The sequence below is a fragment of the Trachypithecus francoisi genome, unplaced genomic scaffold (assembly GCF_009764315.1).
Source record: "Trachypithecus francoisi isolate TF-2019V2 unplaced genomic scaffold, Tfra_2.0 Lachesis_group8, whole genome shotgun sequence".
NCBI classification, from domain to species: Eukaryota; Metazoa; Chordata; class Mammalia; order Primates; family Cercopithecidae; genus Trachypithecus; species Trachypithecus francoisi.
In genome coordinates, this window is record NW_022681473.1 from 20,296,686 (window position 1) to 20,324,427 (window position 27,742).

At 53.3% G+C, this 27,742-nt stretch overlaps 1 protein-coding gene across 5 annotated transcripts in view; it reads right to left on the reverse strand.

The window, feature by feature from the left end:
- Window positions 1-11,817: 11,817 nt before the first annotated feature.
- CD82 (CD82 molecule) overlaps window positions 11,818-27,742 on the reverse strand; it is a 55,232-nt gene continuing 39,307 nt past the window's right edge. For all 5 annotated transcript variants that reach the window (XM_033208252.1, XM_033208254.1, XM_033208253.1 and 2 more), the window contains 6 exons: window positions 26,630-26,754; window positions 26,384-26,458; window positions 16,452-16,553; window positions 13,469-13,672; window positions 13,131-13,214; window positions 11,818-12,805 (listed from right to left, as the gene is read on the reverse strand). In XM_033208252.1, the coding sequence (XP_033064143.1) occupies window positions 12,728-12,805; window positions 13,131-13,214; window positions 13,469-13,672; window positions 16,452-16,553; window positions 26,384-26,458; window positions 26,630-26,754 (668 nt within the window). In that variant the 3' untranslated portion in view covers window positions 11,818-12,727. The remainder of the gene's footprint in view (window positions 12,806-13,130; window positions 13,215-13,468; window positions 13,673-16,451; window positions 16,554-26,383; window positions 26,459-26,629; window positions 26,755-27,742) is intronic.

Genomic DNA, 27,742 nt, shown 5'->3' on the forward strand with positions numbered 1-27,742 from the left:
GGGTTCCCAAGCCCAGGAGATAAGGCTTCAGCATACTCAGTTGCTCAAGCTGTATCTGGGCATCTTTGCTGACCCTTGCAGTCTAATTCTAGTGCGCCCTTTTGCTATAGACTTGCCCATCTCACACCTCTCAGCCCTGGCACCTGCTGTGTCCCCTGCCTTCTCTCTCCTCCAGGGCCTGGCAAATTCGGCTCACCTTTGGCTGTCCAGGGTGGCTCTCGGTCTCCCGCCTGCAAATCCTTCCTGTCTCTCAAAACAGCCTGAACTCTTAAGGTTGTGCAAGTGCTGCCCTCTCCGGAGCTCTGGGGAGGCTCCCTGGGTCCTACAGATCTGAGTTGCATCTGACAACACATATGTGGACACGCTGTAACTCACCCATTCATTTGCTGAGCACCTACTGCATGCCAGGCACTGCGCTAGGCACTCGGGATACAGTGGTAAAGAATCAATAACATCCCTGTACACACTCAGGAGCCCCACAGCATACATGTGGACACACGCACACACACGCACACATGCACACAGACATAAACAAACACCCCAGTTTACAACAGCTTTCCTGGGGGCTGGACTTCATGAGGCCTAAGTTCATAGTCAATATGTAACAATAAAATGTCCCTCTTGGCTGGGCACAGTGGCCCACGCCTGTAATCCTAGCACTTTGGGAGGCCGAGGCGGGCAGATCACCTGAGGTCGGGAGTTCAAGACCAGCTTGATCAACATGGAGAAACCTCGTCTCTACTAAAAATACAAAATGAGCTTGGCATGGTGGTGCATGCCTGTAATCTCAGCTACTCGGGAGGCTGAGGCAGGAGAATCGCTTGAACCTGGGAAGCGGAGGTTGTGGTGAGCCGAGATCGTGCTGTTGCACTCCAGCTGGGCAACAAGAGCGAAACTCCGTCTCAAAAAAAAAAAAAAAAAAAGATAGATAAATAAATGTCCCTCTGGCTGCCTTCTCTCCTCCCCACCTGTGCTGGGCTGAAAACAGACTAATGGCCTGCCTGTGCTCAGGAGGTGGGAAGCAGTGAGATGGGCATTTTATGTTCCAAACATCCTCACCGAGTTCTAGTCCTAATGCCTGCCATGTGACTTCAGACTGGCCACCCCTCCTCTGGACCATGATAGAAATGGGAGATGCTGCTGACCATCACCAACCCCTCTCTCTTCTCCTTTCCCCAGCCGTTCTAGGCTGGGGCAGCTCTCCTTCCAGAGCCTAGGGTGCCACCTCCAGGAGAGGCTCACTGGGCTAATCCCAGGCCTGAGGTTTTGTCCTGACTAGGCCTCCTTTAGAAAGTGCTGCCCCCGATTTCCTCCTAAGCAGAGTGGACACAGGACATCATGCTCAGGGTGTCCTTTTCCCCAGGGGCATCCTGATTCATAGGACCCTGGACTTGTCACATGCTGGGGCTGCAGCCACCTTCCTCTGACTTCTAGAGGTGGTCATTGTGAGGTTGGAGGCTGTCGCCCCATCCTTTTGGCCACTGGTGGCAACACCCCTCCACCTCTCCTCTTCCTTCCCTGGAAGACTGGCACCCATCCTCAACACTGCCTGCATGCCTCCTCCTTCAGGAAGCCCGCCAGGTCCCTCTCCCTCTGCCTTCTATCTCAGACAGGAGGAACCCCAGGCCCAACCCTCTGAGATACGTAAGCAGTATATTCACTTTTCTCCTCTGCAAGCTTTGATCTAAGCCAGCATTTCTAAAACTGCCTGTGTATCTGAATCAACCGAGGTACTTTTAAAAGCCCAGATTTCCAGCCAGGCGTGGTGGGTTACGCCTGTAATCCCAGCACTTTGGGAGGCCAAGGTGGGTGGATTACCTGAGGTCAGGAGTTAGAGACCAGCCTGACCAACATGGAGAAACCCCGTCTCTACTAAAAAATACAAATTTAGCCTGGCGTGGTGGTGCATGCCTGTAATCTCAGCTACTCAGGAGGCTGAGGCAGGAGAATCCCTTGAACCCGGGAGGCTGAGGTTGCAGTGAGCTGAGATGGCGCCATTGCACTCCAGCCTGGGCAAGAAGAGCGAAACTCTGTTTTAAACAAACAAACAAACAAAACAAAACAAAACAAAACAAAAACCAGCCCAGATTTCCAGAGCCCCCTCCTACTCAAAGAATCAGAATCTCCAGGGGTGGGGCCCCAGAATCTGGATTTTCAGGTCACACAAGTATGGGACCCCACTCTAAAAGAACTCACCATTGCCTGAGTTCTTTTCTGCATCACATTATTTCATGCTGCTGCTGACAATGGGGCCCGTTGTATCCATTCATTCATTTATCCAACAAATATGCATTAAATGCTCATTATGTGCCAGGCACACGCTCCAAGCTGGGGACAGGGCAAGGAATGAACCAGATGCCCTCCCTGCCCTCAAGGAACTTAGGGTTCAGCGGAGAAGACACAGACGTCAACCAGCAATGATAACTGACTATCGGGAGAGCGCCTTTGGGGGTGAAATGCCCATCAGGGCATGGCAAGCTTGCTCCACATCTGCAGAATTTCTTTTTTGTAATGACTCAAAAAGGCTTCATTTTTTTTTTTTCTTTAGCTTTCTGAACTAAACACGCTGTGCTTGTGCCTTCAACACTTTCCCAACAATTTCCTGCTCCTCCATGAGGAAAGCACATTGCCTCCTTTCCCGGACACATTCAGCACGTGCGGGACCACCATGGGCCTTGCTGATGTGTGTTTTCATTTTAGACAACCTCATAAGAATGGTGGGTTCTGCCTGGGCACACGTCACATGCAGATTTCGGTGCCTTCCGGACCGTCTTGGCATAAAAGTAAACAATTCTATTGCCAGGGACTCAGGATGCTGAGTTTGGTTAGAGGCTGTATCATAGGAAAGCCTACAATGGTGTGTCACACTGTGGGCCATGCTGAGTGCCTAAACTCTAGACATCTTTAAAAAACCTGACAGCTTTTCTAAGCCTGAACCTGTGCTAAATCACTTAGTCCTGGCAACAACCCTATGTGGTTGGGACCATTAAGGGTCTAAAAGAGAGGGCAGAGTCTGGAGTTGAACCCATGGGCCAGGCATTTGCACAGGGGAGACCCTCCCCATAAAAGGGCGGCGGAAGGGCAAGGCCACCTCTGTCACTGGGGCCGTGCTCTGGGAGCTCCCTGAAGGCAGATCTGAGGGAGGAGCAGGAGTTAGGTGGAAGAAATAAGGGAGATTGTTCCAGGAACTAGAGGAGCACAGCTTGTTGATGATGGAGATATGGTAGAGGAGTTTAGGGCCCTAGGAGACCCCGGTGGCCAGCAACTTCATCCAGGGCATCAAGCAAGCCAGTGTGGAGCATGACCTGACCTGCAGCCTGTGAACTGGGCAGGGCGTCCATGCATTTGCAAGTATGACCCACCCTGAGAAGGGAGGCTGGTAGCCATGAGGCTGAACCCCTGGGCTGAGAGTCAGGGTGACTGAGTCCAAACCTTTTGTGGCCACTCACTCACCTGGACCCTGGGCAAGTTACTTAACCTCACTAATAATTCAGGTCTTAGGATTGTTGTGGGAATAGCTAAGATCATGTGTGCAAAGTGCTGAACACTTAATTCATATTGCTGTCTGTGTGGTTATGTGGCTCTGAGAATATTTCTGTTCAGTTTCAAGATGAGGAGACGGAGGTCCAGAGAGGCAGGGTGATTGGTCTAAGGTTTCTCAGCCAGTAAGGGCCTCCAGGGCAGGGATATTTCCAGCACCCAAATTGCCCTAGGGGAAGGCAACCATGTGTGGTTGTGGGACAGTGGGTTGCCTCATTGCCTAGAAGACCCCCAGGCCTCTCAGCCTCTCACCTCTGTATCCTCCTGTTCCCACACACTGGTGAAGGCTCCGTGCACATAGACTCTGGTCAGGACATCTGGGTGGGAGTCTGCTTCCAGTCTGAAGGAGGAACCCTGGGTTGGGGGTGGGCTCTGGGACCCTTGAGAGACCTGTGGCTAAGCCCCAACTCCAGGGAAGTGACGGCCCCGGGAGGAGAAGACAGCCTGGGCGGACTCTCCCTGAATTTCCCATTTGTAAACAGTGCAGCTGGGGAGGGGTAGGGCCCAGTGCCCAGTTTCTGGTGGTGGAAGATGGCAGCAGTCCAGCAGCTAAGCAGAGGGGCGGGTGGGGATGAGCGATGGCTGTGGCTGTCAGCTGCAGACACAAGGGAAGCAGGCTGGAGCCGGTGGCTGTTTCTCCTCCCTCCAGGACATGTGACCTCCTACTGTCCTCCTTGGCCAGCTCACAGCATTACCCAGAGCTTGAGCTTGAGCACCATGCCCAGCCCAGGAGCCAGCCAGCTCTGAGAGTCAGCGGACATTTTCCAACAACCCCACTAGCCTTTCTCCTCTCCACCTTCCAGCCCTTTACTTGCCATACACAGAGCCCAGGGGAAGTTTCAAAATCCCTTTTCTAAAAAAGCCACAGCTGTGGTGATAAAGTAAGACCCTGCCTGAATTCAGCCAAACCTGGAGTTGAATCTTGTTTTGGTCACTTACTAGTTAAGGGACCTCAAGGTGGCCACTTCGCCTCTCTGGAACTTCAGAGTTTTTTCAGCTGTAAAGTGGGGCTAATCCCAGCGACCCTCATGTTGCCATAAAGGCTACATGGGCAGAGTAAGAGCATGCCATAGGGAGCCAGAAAATGTGTCATGAAAGAAAGAACACTCTGAAATCAGCACATAACAGGCCCTCTGTAAATATTTACTGATTAAATAGCAGGTGGAATCAAAGAGAAATAAATTATCCTGTCATCTGTGTCTTTTGTCTTTCTCTCCAGAAGCCTAAGGGAATTAGAGGCATTGACTAGGGGTGAGAGAAGAACAAGGTGAGACAGGGCATAATTCTTGGGGACGGAAGGCTGAGAACATTCTTAATGATGTCAGCTCCCGTGTGCAGAATACATTACACTCTCTCAAGTGATGCTGATTCTCTCTGACATTAAGGCTCTTCTGGAAGGGAGATTCAGACACCACGCCCATGAAGACAGATTTTAGATTCTCATCTGATCTCTGTCTCTTACTGTTCAGCAGGCTTAGACCAGACTTATGTCTCCTCTGAGCCTCTGTTTTCTTATCTATAAAGTGTGCATCCTAATACCAACTCTCAGGGCTATTGTGAGAATTAAATGAGTCAGGGGACTCATGCAATGTATGTCAAGTGCTTAGTGCTGGGGCCTGGTGTAAAACAGGCCTTCAGCAAATGGTAGCTGTCATTATGATTACCTATCCTATCAGTTAGCTATTGCTGTACAATAAACTATCCCCAAATTTAGAGCCCGAAACAACCACCATTTGTTTAGCTCATGATTCTGTGTGTCAGCCATTTAGGTTGGGCTCAGCTAGGTGGTTCATCTGGTCTTCTCTTGCATCTGAAGTTGGCTGCAGGTAGGGTGGTGGTTCTGCTTCTGGGGGTAAGTTGGCTGTCATCTGGGATGATGGAGTAGTGATCCGGTTGCCTCTCATGCTCCAGCAGGCTAACTTGGGCTTCTTCATGAGGCAGTGGCAGGGTTTTGAGAGAGTGAGGCAGAGAGACAGAATAAGTGGGGACAAGTGTGCAAAACTCCTTGAGACTTAGAATTGACACACTGTGTTTTCCCCCACATTCCATTAGCCAAAGGAAGTCACACGACCAGCCATCAGAGAGGTGCTAGCTGCATAGTCATGTTGCAGAGAGCATAGATATAGGAAGGGGAATAAGTGTGACTAGTTTTGCAAACAATGACCACATGCAACTAATTAGGGAATATCTGAGACAGAACCAAGTCCCCTCAACTGCCAGTGCCGTGACTTCCACCCTAGCTGCTCACTCTGCCCTGTGACACTGGCAGGAAAGCCGGTTGCTCTCCCACAAGGCTTCCCCACTACATTCTCTATTCCCCAGTCCAAGCCAGGCTGCCACTGTCACATTCCTTTTCTGAAGGAGATGGAAACCAGAATCCATATGGGACCAGGCACAGGCATCCCACACATGGAGTCAAGGGGGTCTGATGACTTGCATCCCCCATAGACTGATGCAGGATGGAGTCCCTGCCCTGCTCAGTCCTCAGAGGAAGGAAATACACACAGCCCACCTGGACAACCCCTCCGCCCAGCTGTCTGCTAAATAAACTCATTAAGCAATTCCTGACGAGGCATTTTAGATCATCACAAGCTACAGATAGTTTCCGTTGACCTCTTGGAAAAGGTTTTCCTGACCACATAGACAGGAGGCCCAGATTAGTTCCCCTTGTGGGTAGGGGGTGTCTGGTTCTCATTTGTATTCACACTGTGATTGGTTCCCATGTATCCCCTTGAACTCCGGGCCAGTCAGCCCATGGGACTGGATTCATTCCTCCATGTCCTGGTGGAGTGGCAACCTCCACAATGCCCCAGGCAATGAGGACATCAAGGGACAACCACCAGCCTGGGGACCAGCTTGTCTTACCTTGTGCACTTCCTGGCAGGTAGAGACAGAGCCTTGATCACCTTTGCTGCCCTCTCTGTCCCTGACATGGGGCGCTTTTTCTGCTGTTTGTGTTTTTTCCCTGTGCCTCCCCTACAACTGGACTATCAGCTCCACAAGCTTGTTTACCTTGGTGACCCCTGATTCCTTCCACAATGCCTGGCATAGAGTGGGTGCCTGATAAATTCTTATTGGATAGATTGATGGAGGAAAAGTTGGGTTTAACGGACTTGCACCTCCTTAGAAAAGGCCCACTCCTCTTCTCTTTTTATGAACCAGGGGTCTTCCTTCCCACTGGCCTTGAGAACTATTGGAAAGGACACAGAGTCACAGCCCCAGGAGCCAACCCCAGTTTCTTCAGTCACTGTGACTCTGGATCTGAAGGTAGATTTGTGAATCCAATGCAAATGACTCCTGGATTGTGTAGTGGGTCGGGGCTATGGCAAACAGCTTAGCTTTTCCAAGGTATGGTTTCCACATTCTAAAAGGGCGAGGGGAGCAAGTGTGGCTACACTGTTGGGGTGACAGGGTTAAAGCTTAACACTAAATCCATGGTGGCTGCTGTGACAATGATGATGATTTGGAAGGAGACAGGGTCCCATGGCTGCTGGGGTCCACCATGCCCTCTGCAGTGGCTGCCTGCACTCTCCTCTTGCTGCCCTGCTGCCTCTTTGCCTGCTGCAAGTCCCACCTCACCCCAAAGGGTCAGCCCTGGTCATCTTCTTAGCTCCCTCAGCTGGGGTCCTGCTTATAACATTGTTCTCACTCCCATTCTCTGTTCTTCCCCTTTGTGGGCTCCCTTGGGTTTAGAGCCTGCCCCTCTGGGGAAGGCCTTGATATGGTTTGGCTATGTGTCCCCACCCAAATCTCATCTCGAATTGTACTCCCATAACTCCCATGTGTTGTGGGAGGGACCCAGTGGGAGACAAGTGAATCATAGGGCTGTTTCTCCCACACTGTTCTCGTGGTAGTGAATAAGTCTCAGGAGATCTGACGGTTTTATAAGGGGTAACCCCTTTTGCTTGGCTCTCCTTCTGTCTTCTCTCGTCTACCACCATGTGAGATGTGCCTTCTGCCTTCCTCCATGATTATGAGGCCTCTCCAGCTATGTGGAACTCCATTAAAACTCTTTCTTTTGTAAATTGCCCAGTCTTGGGTATGTCTTTATCAGCAGCATGAAAATGGACTAATACAGGCCTCTCTCCTTCCATTTAAGCAGACCTCCACCTACCCACTAAGTGGGTTCCTCGACAGCTTCCCCATGGAAAGAACTCAGACACCACCCCAAGCGCCTGAGTCCCCTATGAACCAGGACCAAGTGGATTGGGTGCTGGGATCACAGGGCCCCTGTCACCCTGGAAGCCCCAAGCTGGGCTCACCCAGGTGTGTCATGCAAGGCAGGGCAGAGGATGGACCCCTCCACTCCTATCAGCTGCCATCAGCATCCCCTCCCACCCACACAGTCCTCCAAGAGGCTGCTGGGGACTCTCCAGCTCTCTCCTTCCACTCCCCACCTCCGCACAGCCCCTCTGCACTCCCAGCTGTTCCTCCTGGCCACCCCTCCGCCCCCAGCATCCTGCAGGAAGCCCACTCCTGTCCCAGGGGCTACTGCTTAAGGCATCAGAGGTCACTTGGGGAGAGGCACTTGGCTCTGGGCCTGACATTCCCCTTGCTCAGAAGGCAGGTGCTGGGGAAATGATGTCAGAGGGGGCAGCTGGGGGCTGGGGTGCTCACAGCTCAAATGTCCCCTAATGGCCCTCCTACCTGCTCATCTTCCCACTAGGCAAGAGGCTGAATACAGGTTCTTACCTGCCCCAGCCCCTTGGGCCAGTCAACCATCCCTGCCCTGGAGGCACCAAGGCCCAAAGTCCTCCCGTGGGCCTCATTCCTGCTTAGAGAAGGTATCCCCAGGGGATGGGAAACCTCCCCTTGAAGGTGGGGCCAGTCCTGGAATGGGCGGCTTGGGGAACAAACTCACTGTGTACGTGATAGCATTTGGCTCCCACAACAGCACTGGGAATGAGGAATGAGCGTCCCCATTTTCCAGATGAGACTAAGAGAGGTGAAGTCGCACAGCCCATCACATCCAGTGGCAGCTGCTCTGATTCTATCTGATTTCAGTTAGGAAGGGGATTGCCAGGGCAATGGCTGATTCCTGTACTGTGGCCAGAGGGGACGGGGCTGAGCGGTGAGCACTTCCTCCCACTTTCCTGTTTGTTAGGCGCACTGTTCACTCTACTTCCTTCCACAGGATGGGGCCTTGGATGGGCCCCAGGGATACCACAGCAACACTCGGCTTAGACTGTGCTGTCAGCAGTCGGCAGTGTGTGCTGGTATGTACCTGTGTACGTGTGGGAGGGTGTACTGTGTGCATGCATGTGCTGTGTGTGCACGTGTGTCCTGGTGCATCAGTTGTGTGCAAGAGTCTCTACACTCATCAGAATGAAGGTGCCATGTGGGCAGGGGGTTTGTGTGTGTTCACTGCTGTGTTCCTAAGATCTTAGAACTGTGCTTCACAAATAGTCTATGCCATTAAGTATTCATGGGATGAATGAATGAATGGATAAACCTTAGCCTACAGCCCTAAAGACCCCAGAGAACAGCCAGACATTTGCCCCGAGGCAGCGTGGCAACTTGGGTCTCTGTCCCTCTGTAGAGGAGAAAGGCGATGGGAGCGCTGGCCCAGGAGATGCCTGGTGGCTAGATGCTCCAGCGTCACCAGTGTGCCCCTACATACGGTTCCTCTTAGCCTGTGGGACCTGCTCACCTGGAAGACCCGGGGCAGAGGCTGGAGGCAGCTCTGCTAGGAGACAGGATGGTGGTCAGTGGCAGAGGGGTCTCTGCAGTGTAGGCCCGGGAAGGCCAGGCAGGAAGACACTTGGCTCTCCCTGTTCACTACGGGCCACCCACATCTTAGTCTCAGGGGAGAAGAGCTGGGGTTCCTCCCAGCTGGGAATGGACCGAGCCCTCAGGGGTCTTCAGGGCCTCGAGTATGTGCATGTGAGAGACAGAGCGCATGCATGTATGTGCACATGTACCAGGCTGCCATTCAGCAGTACTCACCCAGTCAGCCATGCCAGTGATTATGAATAAAATGGTGAAATATTTCCACACCAGTTGAAAATCCCCCCGCCAGTCCAACCTCTCAGATCTCCAGCACCTCCTGCCAATCCACACATAAAGATCCTATTCCAGCTCAGGCCTGGCTTCCATTCCCATTGGTCAGTGGCCATGCCAATCAGTGCTCCCCAAAGTCCAGCTTCCTGGACACATTCTAGGCACTGTCTCTAACACCCTTTGCCCCAGCCATTCTTCCTGCCTGCCCCAGGGAGCTGTGGGTGGGCACTGCCAAGGAGCACCTTTGTACCCTCCTCCACACAGTACCCATGTACCAGTCCTCTGGGCCTGGCAGGGCCCTTGGCAGGACAGACGGCAGCCCACAGAGGGCCCAGGGAGGGCAGCTGGAAGGTGTGGAAGCCCCAGATGGGCGTGGGATGGATTAGTGGCTGCAGGGACGATTCCAGGTATTAGACATGGGTCTATGTTCCCTCTCTCCCAAAACCTCGCAGGTCGGAGGTAAGTGGGGTGCTAAAACTGGGTGCTCCCCAGGAGGCTGAAATGAGGAACCCAGCAGGCTCAGAGCTCACAGTGACCAGATTTCACAAAAGCGAGGGTCAGGGCCTCACAACACCACGTCCTGAGGCTGTTCTGGGAAACGAGAGGGCAGGAGCCAGTGGAGCCAGGAGGATGGTCTTCGAAGTCAGATACATGGGGTTCAAATCCTGGCTCCTGCCCCTTCCAGCTGTGAGCTCTGCGCAGGATGGACATGTCAGAGGAAGCTTCACTAACCTCTGAGGTATTCTCAGTCCTCTATTTTGCAAACAGCTTTGAGCCCACCCTCAGCCTGCCAGGCCCTGGGTCACACAGGAAGATGGAGATGGAGCTGGACTCAAATTCAGGTCCCCTTGCTCCCAGTGAGAAAGCATTTATGAAAAGACACCCAATAGCTCTCTGCTACCCTTCCTGAGGGTGGAAGCTGTGGGGGGCCAGGGAAGTCAGGCCAGCTGGAACCATCATTTTCCTCTCCTCCCTCCATCCCAGAGGGAGGCGACCAAGGCCACAGGCGACCCCACTGTTGACACCTCCTCAGCTGCCACATGCGCTGGGAGGTCAGCACGTGGCTTGGGATAGACATTACTCCAGGTCTGAGAATCTTCTGGAATCACTGCGCGAAGGGGTGCAAATAGGCAGATTCCTTGTCGCCATCCCAGATCTGCAGTGCCAGAATCCTTGAGCCTAGGAATCTGCATTTTCACAAGTGCTTCCACTGGAGTGGCATGCCGGCAGGCCCGGGTTTGGTGAGACTGGGAGTAACCACGGAATCTTCGGGCTCTGCCGGGCTCCTAGGCTGAGGCTGCAGCGCCGCCTGGTGGTCCCTGCTGAGACACCACTCTAGCCGCTGCCCCGCCCGGCCCCGCTGCAGGGAGACAAGAGTTCCGCCGCCCGCCGGCTCCTCCAGAAATGAGAGGAGAAGGCGAGGCAAGTGCCCTCTGGGCTTCATGACGCTGGGCAAAGGGCGTGCTGGGGCTCAGTCGTCAGAGCCGTGCACAAGTAAGAACTAGCTTCTTTTTTTCTTTTTTCTTTTCTCTCTCTCTCTCTGTCTGTTGTTTCTTTTTCTTCCTTTCTTTTTTTGACAGATTCTCGCTCTGTTGCCCAGGCTGAAGTACAGTGGCACAATCTTGGCTCACTGCAACCTCCATCCCCAGGGTTCAAGCAATTCTCCTTCCTGAGCCTCCTGAGTAGCTGGGATTACAGGCGTGCACCACCATACTCGGCTAATTTCTGTATTTTTTTGGAGAGATGGGGTTTCACCATGTTGGCCAGGATTGGACTCGAACTCCTGACCTTAAGTGATCCACCTGCCTCAACCTCCCAAAGTCTGACATTTCATCTTAAAAAGTCCCCTGAATTCTGCACATCTTACTCCAACACATTTCTTTAGTATGAAAATGCTTCCTTCCACAAATCTTTGCAAAAACGATGCTGTAGAAAGCGAGACCAAGTTTATCCTGTGGCCCCTGTCCCCCATCACCAGCCCACTTTTTGTGTACCTTCTGGGGACATCCGTACCCTAGTTTCAGAAGCGGGAATCGAGAGACACAATCGATACCTCTCTTAGCACCAAATCAAACTCCAGGCACCCCAGCGTGCAGGCAGGCCCATCAGAGCCTGGCCCATCACGGTCCTAAGATTCAGGCTGCAGAGGCAGATGCCTGCATGGAGGGCAGAGCTGTGAGAAGCCCAGCAGTCTCCAGCAGACCCAGCCACTCTGCTCACACCCTCTGCCCTGGGTCCTCCCCTGCCCCAGGAAGCAGCATCCCTACCATTCCAGACTAGACTGTTATAAATCTTCTTTAATAGTCTTAGAATCTTGAGTGTGTTTTACAGAACAGTGCACACAGAGCCCCTTCCCCTCTCCCCCCTCCAAGGCACAGCCTCACCCACCCCCCTCCCCAGGGGCCAGAGGACAGCTTGCCAAGAAAGGCCAGCCCACCCTCTCCCGGGAGAAGCCATCCTCCTCCTCCCTGCCCCTGGACAGCTCAGGGCCCTGGAAAACACAGGGCCAGCTCTGTGCCATGCCCCCAAGGACTCACCTGTCCCTAAGCAGCTCAGGGCCAAGCCAGATCTCGTTACCCAGGCAGACCCCCTCCGACCCAGCTCCCCTAAACCCTGTCCCCAGGGCATGGCCCAGGCTAATCTGAGCTGTCTAGATGGACCTGCATCAGGCCTGGGGAAGGGGTGCCACCCCTTAATATCAGATAAAACCCACCCTCTCCCACTGCCTTCAATATAATTGTGAAAAAACAAAGATATAAATGTCATAGTGGAAATAAGTTGACCCGCCCAGTAGGCAGTCTCCTGACAGCCCAGGGTGCCTTATCTAACGCCCCCCCTCCCAATTTTTAATACAGTTGCCCCCTATACAATATACACACACCCTTGAGGGCAGGTAGAAGTCCAGCCCACCTGCGCCAGGGACGCTGCGGGGAGCGTTTTTCTCTGAGTTGCTAAGAGAACCCTGATGGGCGGTGAGCAGAGGAACCACAGAACAGCCAGGGCTCAAGGCCGACAGCGGATAGGCCAGGAGAGATCGCCATGCCCCAGAAAGCCCCCTACTTTCAGTCAGGGCAGGCAAGGGGGTCTTTGCAGTGAGGTGGGAGGCGGGCCTGGAGGAGGGAGCCAGGGAGACCCCTGGGAGCCCTGAGGTTGGGGGCCAGGCAGGGACATGTGGACAGCAGCTGCCTCAGTACTTGGGGACCTTGCTGTAGTCTTCGGAATGGACGTGCCGGCACAAGCAGATGGACAGGACCATCCCCAGGAGCTGTGGGGAGAGGCGGAGAGTCAGAGGGAGGCTGGGCTGTCCTGGTCTCAGATGCCCCAGCCCCGCCATCCAGGTTTAGATGGGGATTAAGTGGATCCTCAACTTGAGCCTCACAACCACCCTGTGATGCAGGCAGTAGAGGGAGGCCCAGAGGGGTGCAGTGCCTTTTCTGAGGTCACACAGCCAGACAGTGCACAGGCCAGAGGGCCTCTGGAAGCTGATGGGGTGCTGGCCCCCTTGGCCACCACCTCCCCGAGGAGAAAAGCAGAGCAAAGACAACCCAGGAGGACCAGGGATGGAGAAGGGCTGGGGGAGGGGCTCAGACCTCAATGACGGCCACGCCCACGCCCACGCCGAGGATGATGCCCAGGTTCTCCTGCAGCCACGCCTGCACCTTCTCCATGCAGCCCTGCAAGGGGAGAACATGGTCACATCACCCCACCCTGCACCATCCTGCCCCACCATGCAGAACCACCGAGAGCCCCCCAGTCCCAGCCTGGAAGGGTTCTGCCTGTTCCTTGAATGAATACATTAACAAAGAAGTAGATGAAGGTACAAATGACAGGTGAATCAAGGGAAGGAAGGAAGAGCTGAGCAGTAGCCCAGACGGCCCCCAACACCCTCAGATCCCAGCCCCCAATCCGCAGCCCCCCCGCCGCACACCTCCTTATGCACAGGCCAGTCCTCAGGGTTGTTGCCACTCTGGGTCCTGTTGCCGGGAGTCTCGCAGAAGCCCTTCCTCATGGAAAGGCTGTTGTCCTCTTCCCCCTTGTGTTCGCAGGAACAGGGGTAGGTGACCTCGGGGCGACTCATGAGCTCAGCGTTGTCTGTCCAGTTGTAGAAGCTGGCCCAGCCGCAGCACTCCACCTGGGCGAGGCAGGGGACAGACTGCTTATGCTCACTGCCCACCGCAGGCAGGCTGCCCTCCTGGCAGAGGCGGGGCCTCCCCAGGACAGAGACTCAGATATGCCACTTCCAGGCCCCTGGTCCCAGCCGAACCATCATAAACTACAAGTACAGCAGAAAAATCAAAACCAGGATCAGCAAAAATACAAAGCAGAGTAGGAAGGAAGTTCAAGTTGAAGGAGCGCAGCTGTGCAGGGCACAAGGAGAATGGACAGCAGACCGTTCACAGTGCAGGGTTTAAAGTCAGGCTACTGGGTTATAATCCCCGCCCTGCCACCTACCAGCTGAGCAACCTCCGTCAAGGAAATAGCCTCAGTTTCCTCATCTGTAAATGGGGATAATTAAAATTCCCAACTCGCAGGGCTATCACAAGGACTAAATGGGATGAGTCAGGCAAAGTGCCCAGCAGAGGTGTGGGGAGCACAATAAGCTTAGGAAAGGCTGTTTGACTTTAGAGCAGGAGTTGAGATTTGCCTCTGAGCTTCCTGGTGAAAAGGAGAAAAAGTGAAAAGTGAAAAAGGATACAGGGTTAATTCTGCTTTTTTTTTTTTTTCTTTTTTCTGAGGCAGAGTCTTGCTCTGTCACCCAGGCTAGAGTGCAGCGGTGTGATCTTGGCTCACTGCAACCTCCACCTCCCGGGTTCAAATGATTCTCCTGCTTCAGCCTCCTGAGTAGCTGGGATTACAGGCACTCGCCATCACGCCCGGCTAATGTTTGTATTTTTAGTAGAGACAGGGTTTCACCATGTTGGCCAGGCTGGTCTTGAACTCCTGACCTCAAGTGATCCACCTGCCTTGGCCTCCCAAAGTGCTGGGATTACAGGTATGAGCCACCTCACCCGGCCGGTCAATTCTGCCACTTTAAAGGAGAAAATGCTCTAGTTCTAGAGAGAAGAAAGCCTTTCTGGGCTCTGTGTGCTAAAGGAGGTCTCTGTGTACAAATCCCCAAAATGCTGGGGGTTCCTGGGAGGATTCAGTGGGACAGCCATGGTCACAGCAGGCGTCAGTTCCTAGACCGCTTCCTTCCTATCTCCGGATGTCGCCCGACCAGTAGCCAGTGGACAGCAGGGGGCGTGCCAGGCACACTCAGAAATGCTCAGCTCCAGGCAGTTTCTAATCCAGCTTTCATAAGCACTTGTTCCAGCAGGCTGGCTGCCTCCTCTCTCGAACAAAAGGCTGGCACCTCTGAGGGGTGCCAGCTGCAAGCTGGGGCCACCCACAGGTCATCGTGCACCAGAGCAAAATAAGGCAGGTCTCCTTGGCCCGTCTATGGCAGAGCCTCCTTCCAAGCAACCCTTTGCCCAGATCCCGGCTGTACCTGTTCCCCAGCAGCACATGCCATCTCCGCCTGTGTCTCCATGCATGCGCATGGTGACTAAAACATCACCACCAACTTAGCACAGAATAAATGCTGCCTAAGTGCTGGAGGCTTTAACAACGTATCTCACACGGCATGGGTCAGTAGCCCCATTGTATAAATGAGGAGGCAGGCTCAGCAAAAGTCTAGCGGCTGTAGCAGTGTTAGCACTCCAGGCCTTGGGAGTCTCACTTACCACCAGCCCAAGCAGCATCTGACAGCATCAGAATCATCTAGAACCAGCCAATGACTTTCCAGGGTAGGAGGCTCACCACCTCCCAAGGGACCCATTTCTCCTCCCAGGTCCCTTGTCAGGTGGCACTGGTTTATGTCATTGGTGACATCAAGACTTTGCTAAAATTAGCAAAGTCTCAGCAATTGTGGGTCAAACTACATATGCGACCAAAACATTTCCCTGTGTGAACCAAGCCTTCCAGCTGCCATGACCCCCACACCTGATCTCCTATGTCAGGGCCAGAAAACATCGCTCTCCCCTTCCTCCGCTCAGAAAATGGCCATGTCCACGTCGCCTAGATGGAGTGTCCTATCTGCAAACTCTCCTGGTGCCCCAGAGTCAGGCTTTCTCCTGCTGCCCATGCCCCTTATACCCCACAGCCCTCCCCTGAGGTGTCAACAGGCCCTATGTGATCACTGTGTCCTGTGCCCTCACAGGATTGCAGATCAGAGACGGCAGGTCCCAGGGAAGGGCACACACAGCATCCGGGACCACAAGAAAGGAGAGCCAGGTGGTCGCTGGATCACTATTGAGACAGGCTGGGAACCTGGTCAGTCTATCTGTTGGTCAGTCGGGCAGTCCATCCATCCGTCCACCCACCCATCCACCCATCCATCCATCTCTCTCACTTTAATGGAGGCATCATACACATGAACTAATGAGCACACATTCAGCTTGGTGCATTTTTACGTATGTGCACATACTGGTGAAACCAGTATCAAGATTTGGCTAGAATACTCCTTTCGCCCTAGAAAGTTCCCTCAACACTTCCCCAGCTAGTGCCCTTCCCGGAGGCAGCCTCCACTGGGACTTCTCACTGCTACTTGGCACCCAGTTTCCTAAAACCCAGGGTGGAGCTCCCAACGCTCCCCAGTGTGGCTTGAGATAAGAGGGCTGACAACTGCCCCCGTGTTCTCTGGCCACAAACGGGGGCACAGAGTTATGAAGCTGCCTCTGAGTCTCTGGGCCCCCGAGCAGGGAGCTGTGGTGCTAACTGGGGTGCCCTGCCCTCATAGAAGCACAATCTCCTACAAACTGGCAGACACACTCGAGCACTGCAGATGCCAGCCCCAGACACACGCGTGCACAGAGCCCCAAATTCAGGGACACCCAGGCCAGAGAGCTTCCCACAGCCATGCCCCACCTCACCTGAGCCTGCACGTAGTCCCAGGCGTCCTGCAGGCTGTCCTCGCGACTGCTGTTGTAGTCTCGAATGAGTTCAGTCACGATGCCGCCCATTTCCTGCTTCAGCTGCAGCGGGCAGGACAAAGGTCAGGGTCAGATTTCCTGAAACCTGTGCCCATCTGTGGTCACCGCTACTTAAACTGCCTCCCCCCTGTTCCCTTCAGCAACCCTGTGACATGCTCATGGCTCCAACCACTTTCCTGGCACTGCCAGGGTGACCAATGCAGGCAGTGCCAACCACTCCTGCCCCACTGTCTCTTCTGTGCTCGGCAGCAGCCTGGCCCTGTAAACATCAATATTCTCATGTCACTGCTGAAAACCCTGTAGGGGCCTCCCACCACCAAGGCAGTTCCCATCGTCAGTGTCCTCGTAACAGCCTAGGAGGCCCTACGCCACTTGTCTGCCCTCCCTGGACCTTGTGTCCTCTGTTCTTGTTCCCTCTGCTTCAACTGTGTGGATTTCCACGCTGTCTTTGTGCCAGGCACACTCCTGCCTCGTGGCCTTTGCACCTGCTGTTCCCACCGCCTGGAATGCTCTTTCCCCAGACATTAACATGGCTCACCCTCTGCTTCCTTCAGGGCTCTGCTCCAATGTCACCTCCTCAGAAAGGCCTTACTAGACCACTCTACAAAATATCAGCCCTTCCCCATCCCCTTTCCCCCCACCAATCAACCACCCCTCCCCTGGCCTCTCTTATCCCACAAGGGAAAGCATGCTGTATTTTTCTTTAGAGCACTGATGTTACATGCTTGTTAGTTTTCAGGGCTTATCATCTCTCTCCACTAGTACATCAGCTCCTTGGGGGCAGGGACCACATCTGGCACCGCTCACTACAGGGTCCCCCATGGCCAGCGCCAAGCCTGACACAGAATAGGTGTGCGGGGTACGTGAATGCTGAATGCACACCTAACCACCACGGCCTGCCAGGCACCAGAGCCAGACCCATGCAACTTCTTGGTGAATCCTTATGCCTCCCACAGGGCAGCTGCAGGGAGAAGGAGGGACAGGGAGGAGAGCCCAGCTCAGCTTCCTTCTTCCAAGGACCAGAGTATAGCCTCTCCAAACAGGGCCCCCAAGGGTAGATGCCTGGAGGGGGCTCCAAGACTGGGGGACCTGGAACTTCGGCATCAACTATGTGATCAAAAGATCCTCCCTCTTTGCAGGCATGGTGGCGGGTGCCTGTGATCCCAGTTACTCAGGAGGCTGAGGCAGGAGAATTGCTTGAACCCAGGAAGTGGAGGTTGCAGTGAGTCTAGATCGCACCACTGCACTCCAGCCTGGGTGACAGAGTAAGAGTCCATCTCAAAACAAAACAAAACAGAAAAGATCCTCCCTCACCCCTTCCCAAGCCCTAAGCCAGCAGCGCCAGCCAGCCGGAGTGTGAGGTCAGTTGCTTTTCTGGGACCTGGCTGCTTGCCCCAGAGCTCCAAAAAAATCTCTCTCTCTCTTTTTTTTTAAAGACAGGGTCTCCCTGTCACCCAGGCTGGAGGGCAGTGGCAGGATCTCAGCTCACTGCAACTTCTACCTCCTGGAGTTAAGCAATCCTCCCACTTCAGCCTCCCAGGTAGCTGGAGTTACAGGCACGTGTCACCACGCCTGGCTAATTTTTGTATTTTTAGTGGAGACAAGGTCTTCCCATGTTGCCCCGGCTGGCCTCGAACTCCTGACCTCAAGTGATCCACCCACCTCGGCCTCCCAATGTGCTGGGATTACAGGCCTGAGACCCTGTGCCTGGCCCAAATCTACATCTTGCCTATGCTGATCCTCACCCTGCTCAGGAACTGAGGGTCACTCTCCTTGTGGTGGAGAGTAGCACCTGCTCTTGGCTAACCCCACAGAGAAAACCCTGATTTACAAAGCAGGCAGAAGGGGGGTTTTGAAATAAGTCAGTTGTGCAAAGGGAGGCAAACCGAGAGCCAGCTGAGGGCAGGGTCTCCCTCGGCAATAAGCAGACCTGGGTGGGAGGGGGGCCTCCGAGAGCCAGCCCCTGCCTGGCTCCACCTCGCCTCTCAAACGGACCTTGCCCAGAGGCCTTCCAGGGCATATGCATGGATGGGCTGGTCATGGCAGTGGGAAGCCCCAGGGTGAGGGACCCTAGAAGGCAGGGATGCCAAGGAGAAGGCCACACACCTTCCCACCTTGGTTCCTGAGAAGGAAGAATTGGGAGAAACAGGATAGGTACTTCTAGATGGGGTTTTAGAGCCTGACTCCCAGGGAACCCTGTGGGTGGGGCTTCCGGCAGCTCCCCACGGGCAGCCCTCGAATGAACATTGTGCTCAGAAAACTCATATCCTGCAGATGGACCTGCAGCCCTGGCTCCTCACCCTTGGTTAAATTAATGCTGGGGCCGGGCATAGTGGCTCATGTCTGTAATCCCAGCACTTTGGGAGGCCGAGGTGGGCGGATCACGAGGTCAGAAGTTCGAGACCATCCTGGCTAACATAGTGAAACCCCATCTCTACTTAAAAAATACAAAAACTTAGCTGGGCTTGATGGCAAGTGCCTGTAGTCCCAGCTACTTGGGAGGCTGAGACAGAAGAATGGCTTGAACCCGGGAGGCAGAGCTTGCAGTGAGCTGAGATTACACCACTGCACTCCAGCCTGGGTGACAGAGTGAAACTCCATCTCAGAAAAAAAAAAAGAATGCTGGGAAACCAGCCTCTGATGATGCTCCCTGCCCTTCTCTCAATAAAGCTCTCAGCATGATACTTTAAAAAAAAAAACAACAAACCCTTATACAGAGTTTTGCAATTTGCAAAGCTTTCCTGTCAGTAATTAATCACAACACTAATAGTGGTTAACTTTTATCAAATGTTTGTTACGTACCTGGTGCTGTGGTAGGCACTTTAAATGTATTATCTCAACTGAATCTTCACAGCAGACCTATGGCCTAGGTATTCACCCCATTCCCTCATTATAGAGATATAGAAAACAAACCCAGAGAGGTTAATTAACTTGCCCAAGGTCACACAGCCAACATGTGGAAGAAGTGAGGTTTGTACCCACGCTTGGCTGATTTCAGAACCCAGGTTTTTACCTATTAAGCTTTATTGGCATTTAAACCACATGGCCATACCCAGTTTTAACCAGGGCCCAGAAAAGCTAAGGGGTTTGCCTGAGTCACATAGCTTGGGCTGCCTGCTAGCCAATCTGACATCTCAGGTCTACCTCTTAACCCCAATGGGTGGGTGATCCCCATGGTGTGGAAAGGAGGGGTTCTCCAGAAGCATCTGTGCAGAAAGCTGCCTCTCCCACATCCTTCCCCACTCACCCAGCTTCCTCACGACATGTTGCACTGAGGCTCTGTTTAAACCCCAGCATGGCTGTCTCAGCAGCCTGCACTTCCCTATTTCTCTCCCAGGCCCCCCGAAATGAGAAGGTGATGGAAGCTGGGTGGTTTCCACCTAGACAGGTGGTTTCCATGGAAACACCACAACATCTTTCAGTCCAGAATGTGGTTGAGGGACACACCTGGGCCACAGGGACCATGGCCACAGTGGCTGGTTCAGCTTCGAGCTGATGCCCTGGGACCCCAAGGCTTAGGAGGCCTGTGCTGGGAGTACAGTGAGGTCAACCTGGCAACCAGGTAGCTACTGAGACCAAAAGGACAGGGAGGTAGCAGGAACAGACATTCATGATCTCCCTGCATCCCCCCAGGGACCGCTCCACTGTTTCTGCCTGCCCTGCAGAAACCCACTCCTTGGGTGTAACCACCCTTCTATTTCTCCATGGAGCTGGGGAGGCCCCACTCCCTCAATGCCAGAGGCAGGCAAAAGACCTGGGCTGCCACTCAGTGCCATCCATATCGCAGGCACGGTGAGTGCTTCAGAGATGGGCTTGAGATCCACGCTCACATACCCAGCCCTCTTTCCATCAATGTGGTAGGATGAGGACCTGGGCTACCCTCAGGCTCCACTGAGGACAGCCTGCCGGAGAAGGGAGCCAACAGAGGAGGGCAGGGCTGAAGGGTGGAGAGGGACAGCAGCAGCCTTTGGGAACCTGGATACAGCTGAGCCTTCTGCTGGCTCTAGCCACTTTCAGTTGAGTCACTGTTACATGCCAGAAAGAGTCCTGCCCAGGGTCAGCTGCATAATTTACACCTAGTGCAAAGCAAAAATGGAGAGCCCCTTGTTCAAAAATTATTAAGAATTTCAGCTGGGCGTGGTGGCTCACACCTGTAATCCCAACACTTTGGGAGGTTGAGATGAGCAGATCACTTGAGGTCAGGAGTTTGAGACCAGCCTGGCCAACACGGTGAAACTGCATCTCTACTAAAAACACAAAAATTAGCTGGGCATGGTGGTACATGCCTGTAGTCCCAGCTACTCAGGAGGCTGAAGCAGGAGGATCACCTGAGCCCAGAAAGGGAAGGTTGCAGTGGGCTGAGAACTCCAGCCTGGGCAACAGAGTGAGACTCTATCTCAAAAAGGAAAAAAAAAAAGAATTTCAATACAGCAACAGCAGAGCATCCTGTGCGACTGCATAGGTTGAATGCCGAGGAAGCCAGCCCTGTCTTCCGTGTCTCCCTCCTCCCCGTTTCTCAGAAGAGAAAAGTGAGGCTCAGAGTTGGAGCAACTTCCCAAGATCACACAGATAGAAAGCAGCAGAGACATGACCAGACCTTGATCTGTGCAGCTCCAGGGCCCCAGGATCTTAGCCTCGGCAAGCTGCCCGCCGCCTCCCTGTGACCCTGCTGTCCTCTGCATGGCTCTACTCACGTCCCCCCCAAATGCTGCGCTTTGACTTCCCCTTTCAGTGTGAATTTTCAGAGTCAGAATTAGGAGAGACCTTTGAGTCCAGAAAATCATCCAAATGTAAGCGTCATGCTTTTCTAGGCTCTGCTTCAAAGCGCCCTGTGATGGGGAACTCAGTAACTCACAGGTGAGCATGTTGAGGAGTCGGGAGGCTCTTGATACAATTTAAGTTCTGCTCGAATGACTTCTTCCCACCTGTATTAGTTCACATCCTCCTCCTCTCCCAGCTACCTAAGTCCCAGCTGGGACCACAGCAGTAAATCAAATCCCTCTCTTGAAGGACACACGTTATCCAGATACTTGAGACCAGACTATGTCTCTGGGGTAACTTTTCAGGCTTCTGTGCCCGCCCCTGGGGGTGCTGTGCAGACCTCTCGCCATGCTCTTTAAGGTGTGAAATCACCCCTTATAATGAGGTACCAATGCATGAATTGGACCCACATCTTCCTGTCCTCTCCAGGTTTCCCACAGGAGATGCTGGCAAATGCTTTGCTAGAATACAGATACACCAGCTCAGAGGCTGCATCCCAGTACCCTGATAGGAAATGAGGGCCCTTGGCCGTAAAGGGGGTGGTGGGAGCATTTAGTCTTTGTGACCACCTGTATCTTTCCTGCAAGTCCAGCTGCAAGCCACATAACTAGCTACCCCAGAATTTGGAGCCAGTGACCAGCGTGGGCTTCAGAGATTCTAGCCCAAGTGTCTTTCCATAATCCTTTTCCAGAGGAGCAGCCTGGACTCCTCCATTCCCTTCTCAACAGGGAAGAGAAAGGTCACCTCTCCCTGTCCCCAGCTCCAGCTGCCCTTCCTCCCTCTGCCCCATCACAAGAGAACCCCAAGCCAGAGAATCAGGAAGTTCTAATTCAGCAAGCAGACAGCTCACAGAGAACCACACTGTCCCCTAGGAACCTCTCTCGCCACCTGCGTCTCACACATGAGAGTATATGCACACCAGCAATTTGGGGCTTTCAGGGTGAGAGCGAGGAGGACAAGAAGGAAATCACAGTTCCCCTGATCAACATCTCTGGGGAGCTGTCTGACCAGCCACTGCCACTGTCACAGCCCCCATCTCTGGCTCCCAGCCAGGCCAAGTGAGCCCCTTCCCCTCCAATGTCTTCTGCTTAAGCCTGATGGCTCTCAGAGCCTTGGGGCCTTCCTGGCACAGTATGGCCAGCCAAGTGCATCCAGCTCAGTGCCCGCACACCACAGGAAAGGGCAAACTGCATCTGCTTCCTTCTCACCCCTCCCACCCCCACTGTCTAGAGAGAACAAGTCAGAATCCCTGACTGCCTGCACTGGGCATGGCCTAAGAGCTTGTCTGTGGATCAGAGGGGCTGGGTAACTTTTCCGAAGCCACACAGCAAACAGCGGCAGAGCCCACACTAAAACACAGGGCCCCTGAATCCCAGAGCTGGACTCTGCTCACCAGAGGCTGGATAAACAAGCAGATGAGGATCTTAGTGCCACGCCCAAATCCTGGTTCCCACAGCCCTTGCTCTGCTGACAACGAGGGCAGCAGGAACAGCTGCCACCTATTGAGTCCTTACCAGGCCCTCATGAAGTGAATAATGGCAGCAATAATAATAAACACTGGCAATGATGCCAGCAACATCGGCCTCCGGCTGGGCGCCACACGACACCCTTCCCGTATGTTAGGGCTCTTCATCTCTCAAGTGCTGAGAGGCAGCCCCTGGGGGCTCCGGCTCCAGACAGGATCAGGTTTTAGAAAGGGCCTGGGGGGACAGATCACACCCACTAGTGGGGGCTGGGGTAGCAGCCTGCAATGACTTCCATTTCTATTTCCCCAGGGATGCCCTAAGGGGGCAGGCAAAGCCCATACACAGCCTTGCTTCTGTTCAGGTTCAATTTTGCCATCAAATGAGTTGCAAATGCTACTTTTGGTTTTCAAAGTGCTTTTCTGGATTTCAGAATTGTAGAGAAGGGACAGTGAGCGGGCCTATATTGTTACTAGTTTGACAAATGAGGAAACTGAGGCATAGGGAGGCTGAGTAGCATGCCCAGAATGTCAGAGCAGTGGTTCCATAATCGAGACCCTTGGACACCACTCTGCATTTTCTTACAAGTATCACAGTCTGTGTTCACTTCAGCCTGGGTGCTAGGGCAGGGAGAGGCAGGTTTATTCTCAATGTATAGAAGCAGAACCCAAGGCTCCAGAGGTGACATGCCATGCCAGGGTCCCCAACCTCCCCATCGCTGCCCTGAGAACAGTGGCTGCAGGTGGCAGGGGCAGGAAGGACAGAGGTCAGCCCTGGAGACCACAGCAGGGTCACTCCCACCCACCTGCACAGGAGCCCTATCTCCTTTCAAAAGGCCTTTCTTCCTTAGGTTCAGACAAGTCCCACCCCCATGCCGAGCCTTGTCTGCCAGAATAAACACCATCAAGAGTATGTTTAGTCTTCCACTGAGATTTACGATGCGTTGGGAAAGAAAAAAGAAATCATTCATTCCAACTTGGGCAATACAGTGGCATCAGAACTTCTTCAGCAAAGCCAGAAAATTTCCCCCTGCCTTCCAGAAAAGGTGGTGGTGGACAAAGGTGAGGCAGGCTGGGACTAGGGGGTGTGGACTCTGGAGGGGAAGATGGGGGTGGTCGTGCAATGCACAGAGCCTGGCTGGGGTTGGGAAACCCAAATCTCCAAACAAGTCCTGTTCTGGGACTGACAGGACACCTGTGAGTCTAAGCTCCTCATCATCAGCCAAGCAGAGTTAACGGCCCACGGGAGGGCAGCACTGTGTACAGGGAGGCATGGGCCTCAGACTCCGAGGGATCAGGATGGAAATGCACCTGATGCACTCTGTTGCACCAAAGCTGTGTATGTCAGTGGCCGGAAGTCACTTTGCTTTCCTGGGTTCTCAGTTTCTTCAAATGGAAAATGTTTGTAAATGTGAAACATGTATGTCAGCTCACTTTTCTAGTTCAGCTCCTGGCATGTGGTTGGTGCCAACCCGGTGGGTGCCATCTTTATTACTGAGAGATGGTGAATCACACAGACTACCCGAGATCCCTGTAGAGGCAACAAGCTTCTGAGTCATAGAAGCTGGCTCACTGGGGCCTGATTCTAATCCACCCTGATTATATCACTAACTGGGTACTAAAGGAGCTCCAGTGCCATAGGGCAAAAATGAAGACCTGACCCCACAACCATTTTTCTGGGAAAGGAATTTCCCTCCCTTAACTGCTGGCTTCCTGTCTCCTGGCCAAACAAGCTGCTTTTCATCTACAAAATCCACTATATTCCACTTTTGCCTTGACTGCCAGGAAGCTCAGTGCCCAAGTTAGCCCTTAGTTACCAAGAGTATCTTGTCTTGTTGAAGTTCTATTAAGTTCTAAGTTCTATTAAGTGTTCGTTGCTGATGTTGATGTTGGTATAGTGTTTTCTCAGTTACCTTCCAAGAGGGATCTCAGGCAACTTGACCTTCAAGTGGTGACGTGCAGGAGCCCAACTGGCTGCTGGCTCTGCCACCCTCACTGGTGGACAAGAACTGGTGGCACTGGAAGCAGGGACCCCAAGGGTCTGCTAGGCCACAGACCACGTGCAGCAGGGTGTGGGGACAAGTGAACTCAGGAATCGGAGTCAGGGAGACTAGGCTGACCTTACTCCTTCATCTGCAGGACGGAGATTCTCCCACGACCTTGAGAGGGTCTAGTGAGGATCAGCGAGAGGAGTGTCACGTGGTCAACACTGTACTTGGTATATGCTGTGCATGAACTCAACTGGAGAGATGGTGGGGGTTAGAGCCACTGTTATCAATGTTGTTATTGCTCTTCATCTCAGAGCATCTGCTTCTCCATCTGTCAACATAAAACCCTGCAGAGCCATTGTGAGGACAAGATGATGTATGGAAAGCTTCTAGAAGACACCACGTGCACACAGTAGGTGCTTCTTACACAATAACTGTGACTCACAATTAACTGGCTCACCCAACAGCCATTCTCGGCTCCTTTCTCTCTTGTGCTTCTGTCTTTAGAGTCTGAAAGTTTGCTACTCACATTCTCAGCCTCCTTTGCAACCAGGGGTGGCTTTGTAACCCAGTCTGGGGAAGTCTGTTGGAGGATTTTGTTTTGTTTTTGAGAAAGGGTCTCACTCTGTTGCCCCAGGCTCTGTTTCATGGCTCACTGTAACCTCAACCTCCTGGCCTCAAGGATCCTCCTGCCTCAGCCTCCTGAGTAGCAGGGACCACATGTGCACACCACGATGCCTAGCATTTTAAAACATTTGTTTGTAGAGATGGGGTCTCACCATGTTGCCCAGGCTGGTCTCAAAGCAATCCTCCCACCTCTGCCTCCCTCAGTGTTGGGATTACAGTCATGAGCCATTGCGCCCAACCAGGGCTTGCTTTTCTGATAAAAGGGATGGCAATGTCTGGCACTGCCTACTTCCCCATCTTCTGGCCACAGCAGCACAGACGTCGTGCCTGGTGCTGTGGCAGCCATCTTGCAACGACGAGGTAAGTGTCATAATGCAGGAAAGCCATCCCAGCGAGGAGGCTGAACAGCCAGAACCATGGCCTCTGAGCTTCCAAACCAGACTTCCGGGCAAGTCAACCACAGATGTCCTTCAAGTTTAAGCCGCCGTAAGTCTGATATTCTGTTTCTGAAAGCTGAACATCTCCCCTCGGACACAAGACTGATGTTTTGATTAACAGTCTCCTTCTAAACCTCATTTGTGGGTGAGTGGCATGGATTTAATAGTTGCTCAAGTATCTTCATAATAACAAGAATGACATTTATTGAGAACTTATGGTGCCATGTGCTATGTGTTTCACTCAGATAATCTCGAACAATCTTTGCAACTACTCAGAGACTTCAGTTTTCTTATTGTTTCCATTTTACAGATGGTGGAACAGGCACGTAGAGGCAAGCAGCTTGCCCAAGGCCACACAGCTAGAAAGCAGTGCAGTCAGGCTGAGATCCAGGCCCAGCAGGGACTGCCCACACCTGCTGCCTTCTCCTCTAACACTCCCCCATTTGATCACAAGGAATAGTGTCCAGAAGGCTGTCCCTGACACCTACTGGGTCTGTCGGTGACAACTGGGGGACTCCATGTCCATCCCCCACACTCAAGGTCAACCCCCACATGGCTGGTCCAGCCCAGTGAGGGGGAAGGGAGAGAGGGGCTTACCTCGCCCATGTTGAAGTAGAAGAGGACCCCGGCCGTCACCTGGGCAATGAGGATCAGGAGCAGGAAGGCAAAGTACTGGGGACACAGAGCAGGCACAAAGTCAGCTGTGGGTCCCCAACCAGGTGCACCCAGCCCGCGTGCCTCGGGAGACGCTCTCCACCCGTCGTTATGGCCAGCAACGTGCTCAGGCTGCACTTGGCTGGATGAGAGGAAATGGGCATCAGCTGCGGAGGGATCCCTACTCACCAACCCTAGCAGACAGCGGACCTCGTTGACGGCGCCAATGCAGCCCAGGAAGCCCATGAGCATGGTGACTGCCCCCACGCCGACGAAGACGTAGGCCCCCATCCTGAGCGAGCTGGAGGAGGTTTCTAGGGGGGAAGAAGAAGCACACTTACTAAGTACAAAATCATGGGCCCAGCAGGTATAAACACCTGGCCCAACCGCCCAGGTCTGCTTCCCGATCCCCTCTTTGGAGCCAGGGTGTTGGGGTCAGCTGCATTCCCCTGCTGGCTTCTCACTGCCCAACAGGGAACCAGCTCACCCCCATTCCCACCTGTGTCCCTCCCTCCAGTAAACTTGCAATCCACACCCTCATCCAGCCTAAGCCCCTTCCCGGCTTTATTTTTTTCTTCGTATGCTTCTCAGGATTGAACAGACTACTTTTCACTGATTCTTCTTGCTCATTGTCTGCTCTCCCCTCCACCAAGGACATGTGCATGAGGGCAGAAGCTTCGCTGTATTCCCAGGAAACCCTCAGCTCGAACAGCGCCTCTCGCAGTGAGGTGCTGGGCACAGTGAGGATCTGCGGAATTGACAGACAAGGAGCTGGCTGCTTCTCCAGGGGCCACGGACGTTAAGGTTGCAAGCTGATTTTTAACCCGCCTTCCTTCTTGTCCATATAATAACAAACACCAGCCTTTCTTGCCCACTCACGGTGTCTTAGGGGCTTTCTACACGCCGTCTCCAATTCTGACATCACCCTGCCTGGCAGGCACTAGCATAGCCCTTTCACAGATGAGAAAACGGAGGCTCAGAAAGGCACACAGGCAAGGGCCTGAGCTGGAATTTGAAAATATGCAAACCTCCAATGCCACACCCTTTCTGCTGATGCATGGGGCACATGTATTGCTACAGGTGTGATGCATGTTCATTTAGCCAACAAATGTTTACTGGGTGCCCACTTCATGCCAGGCACCGTGCCAGTTGCTGGGGATACAGAAGAGTGACTAACAAGGTCTGACATTTGGGGGTGGGGAGTGGAGACAAAAAGTACGCAACACAGGTTTTCTGGTTGTGTTGGTCACCATGAAGATACCAAAGCTGACTAACTGCAGAGAACTGCCCGTCGGGGAGAGG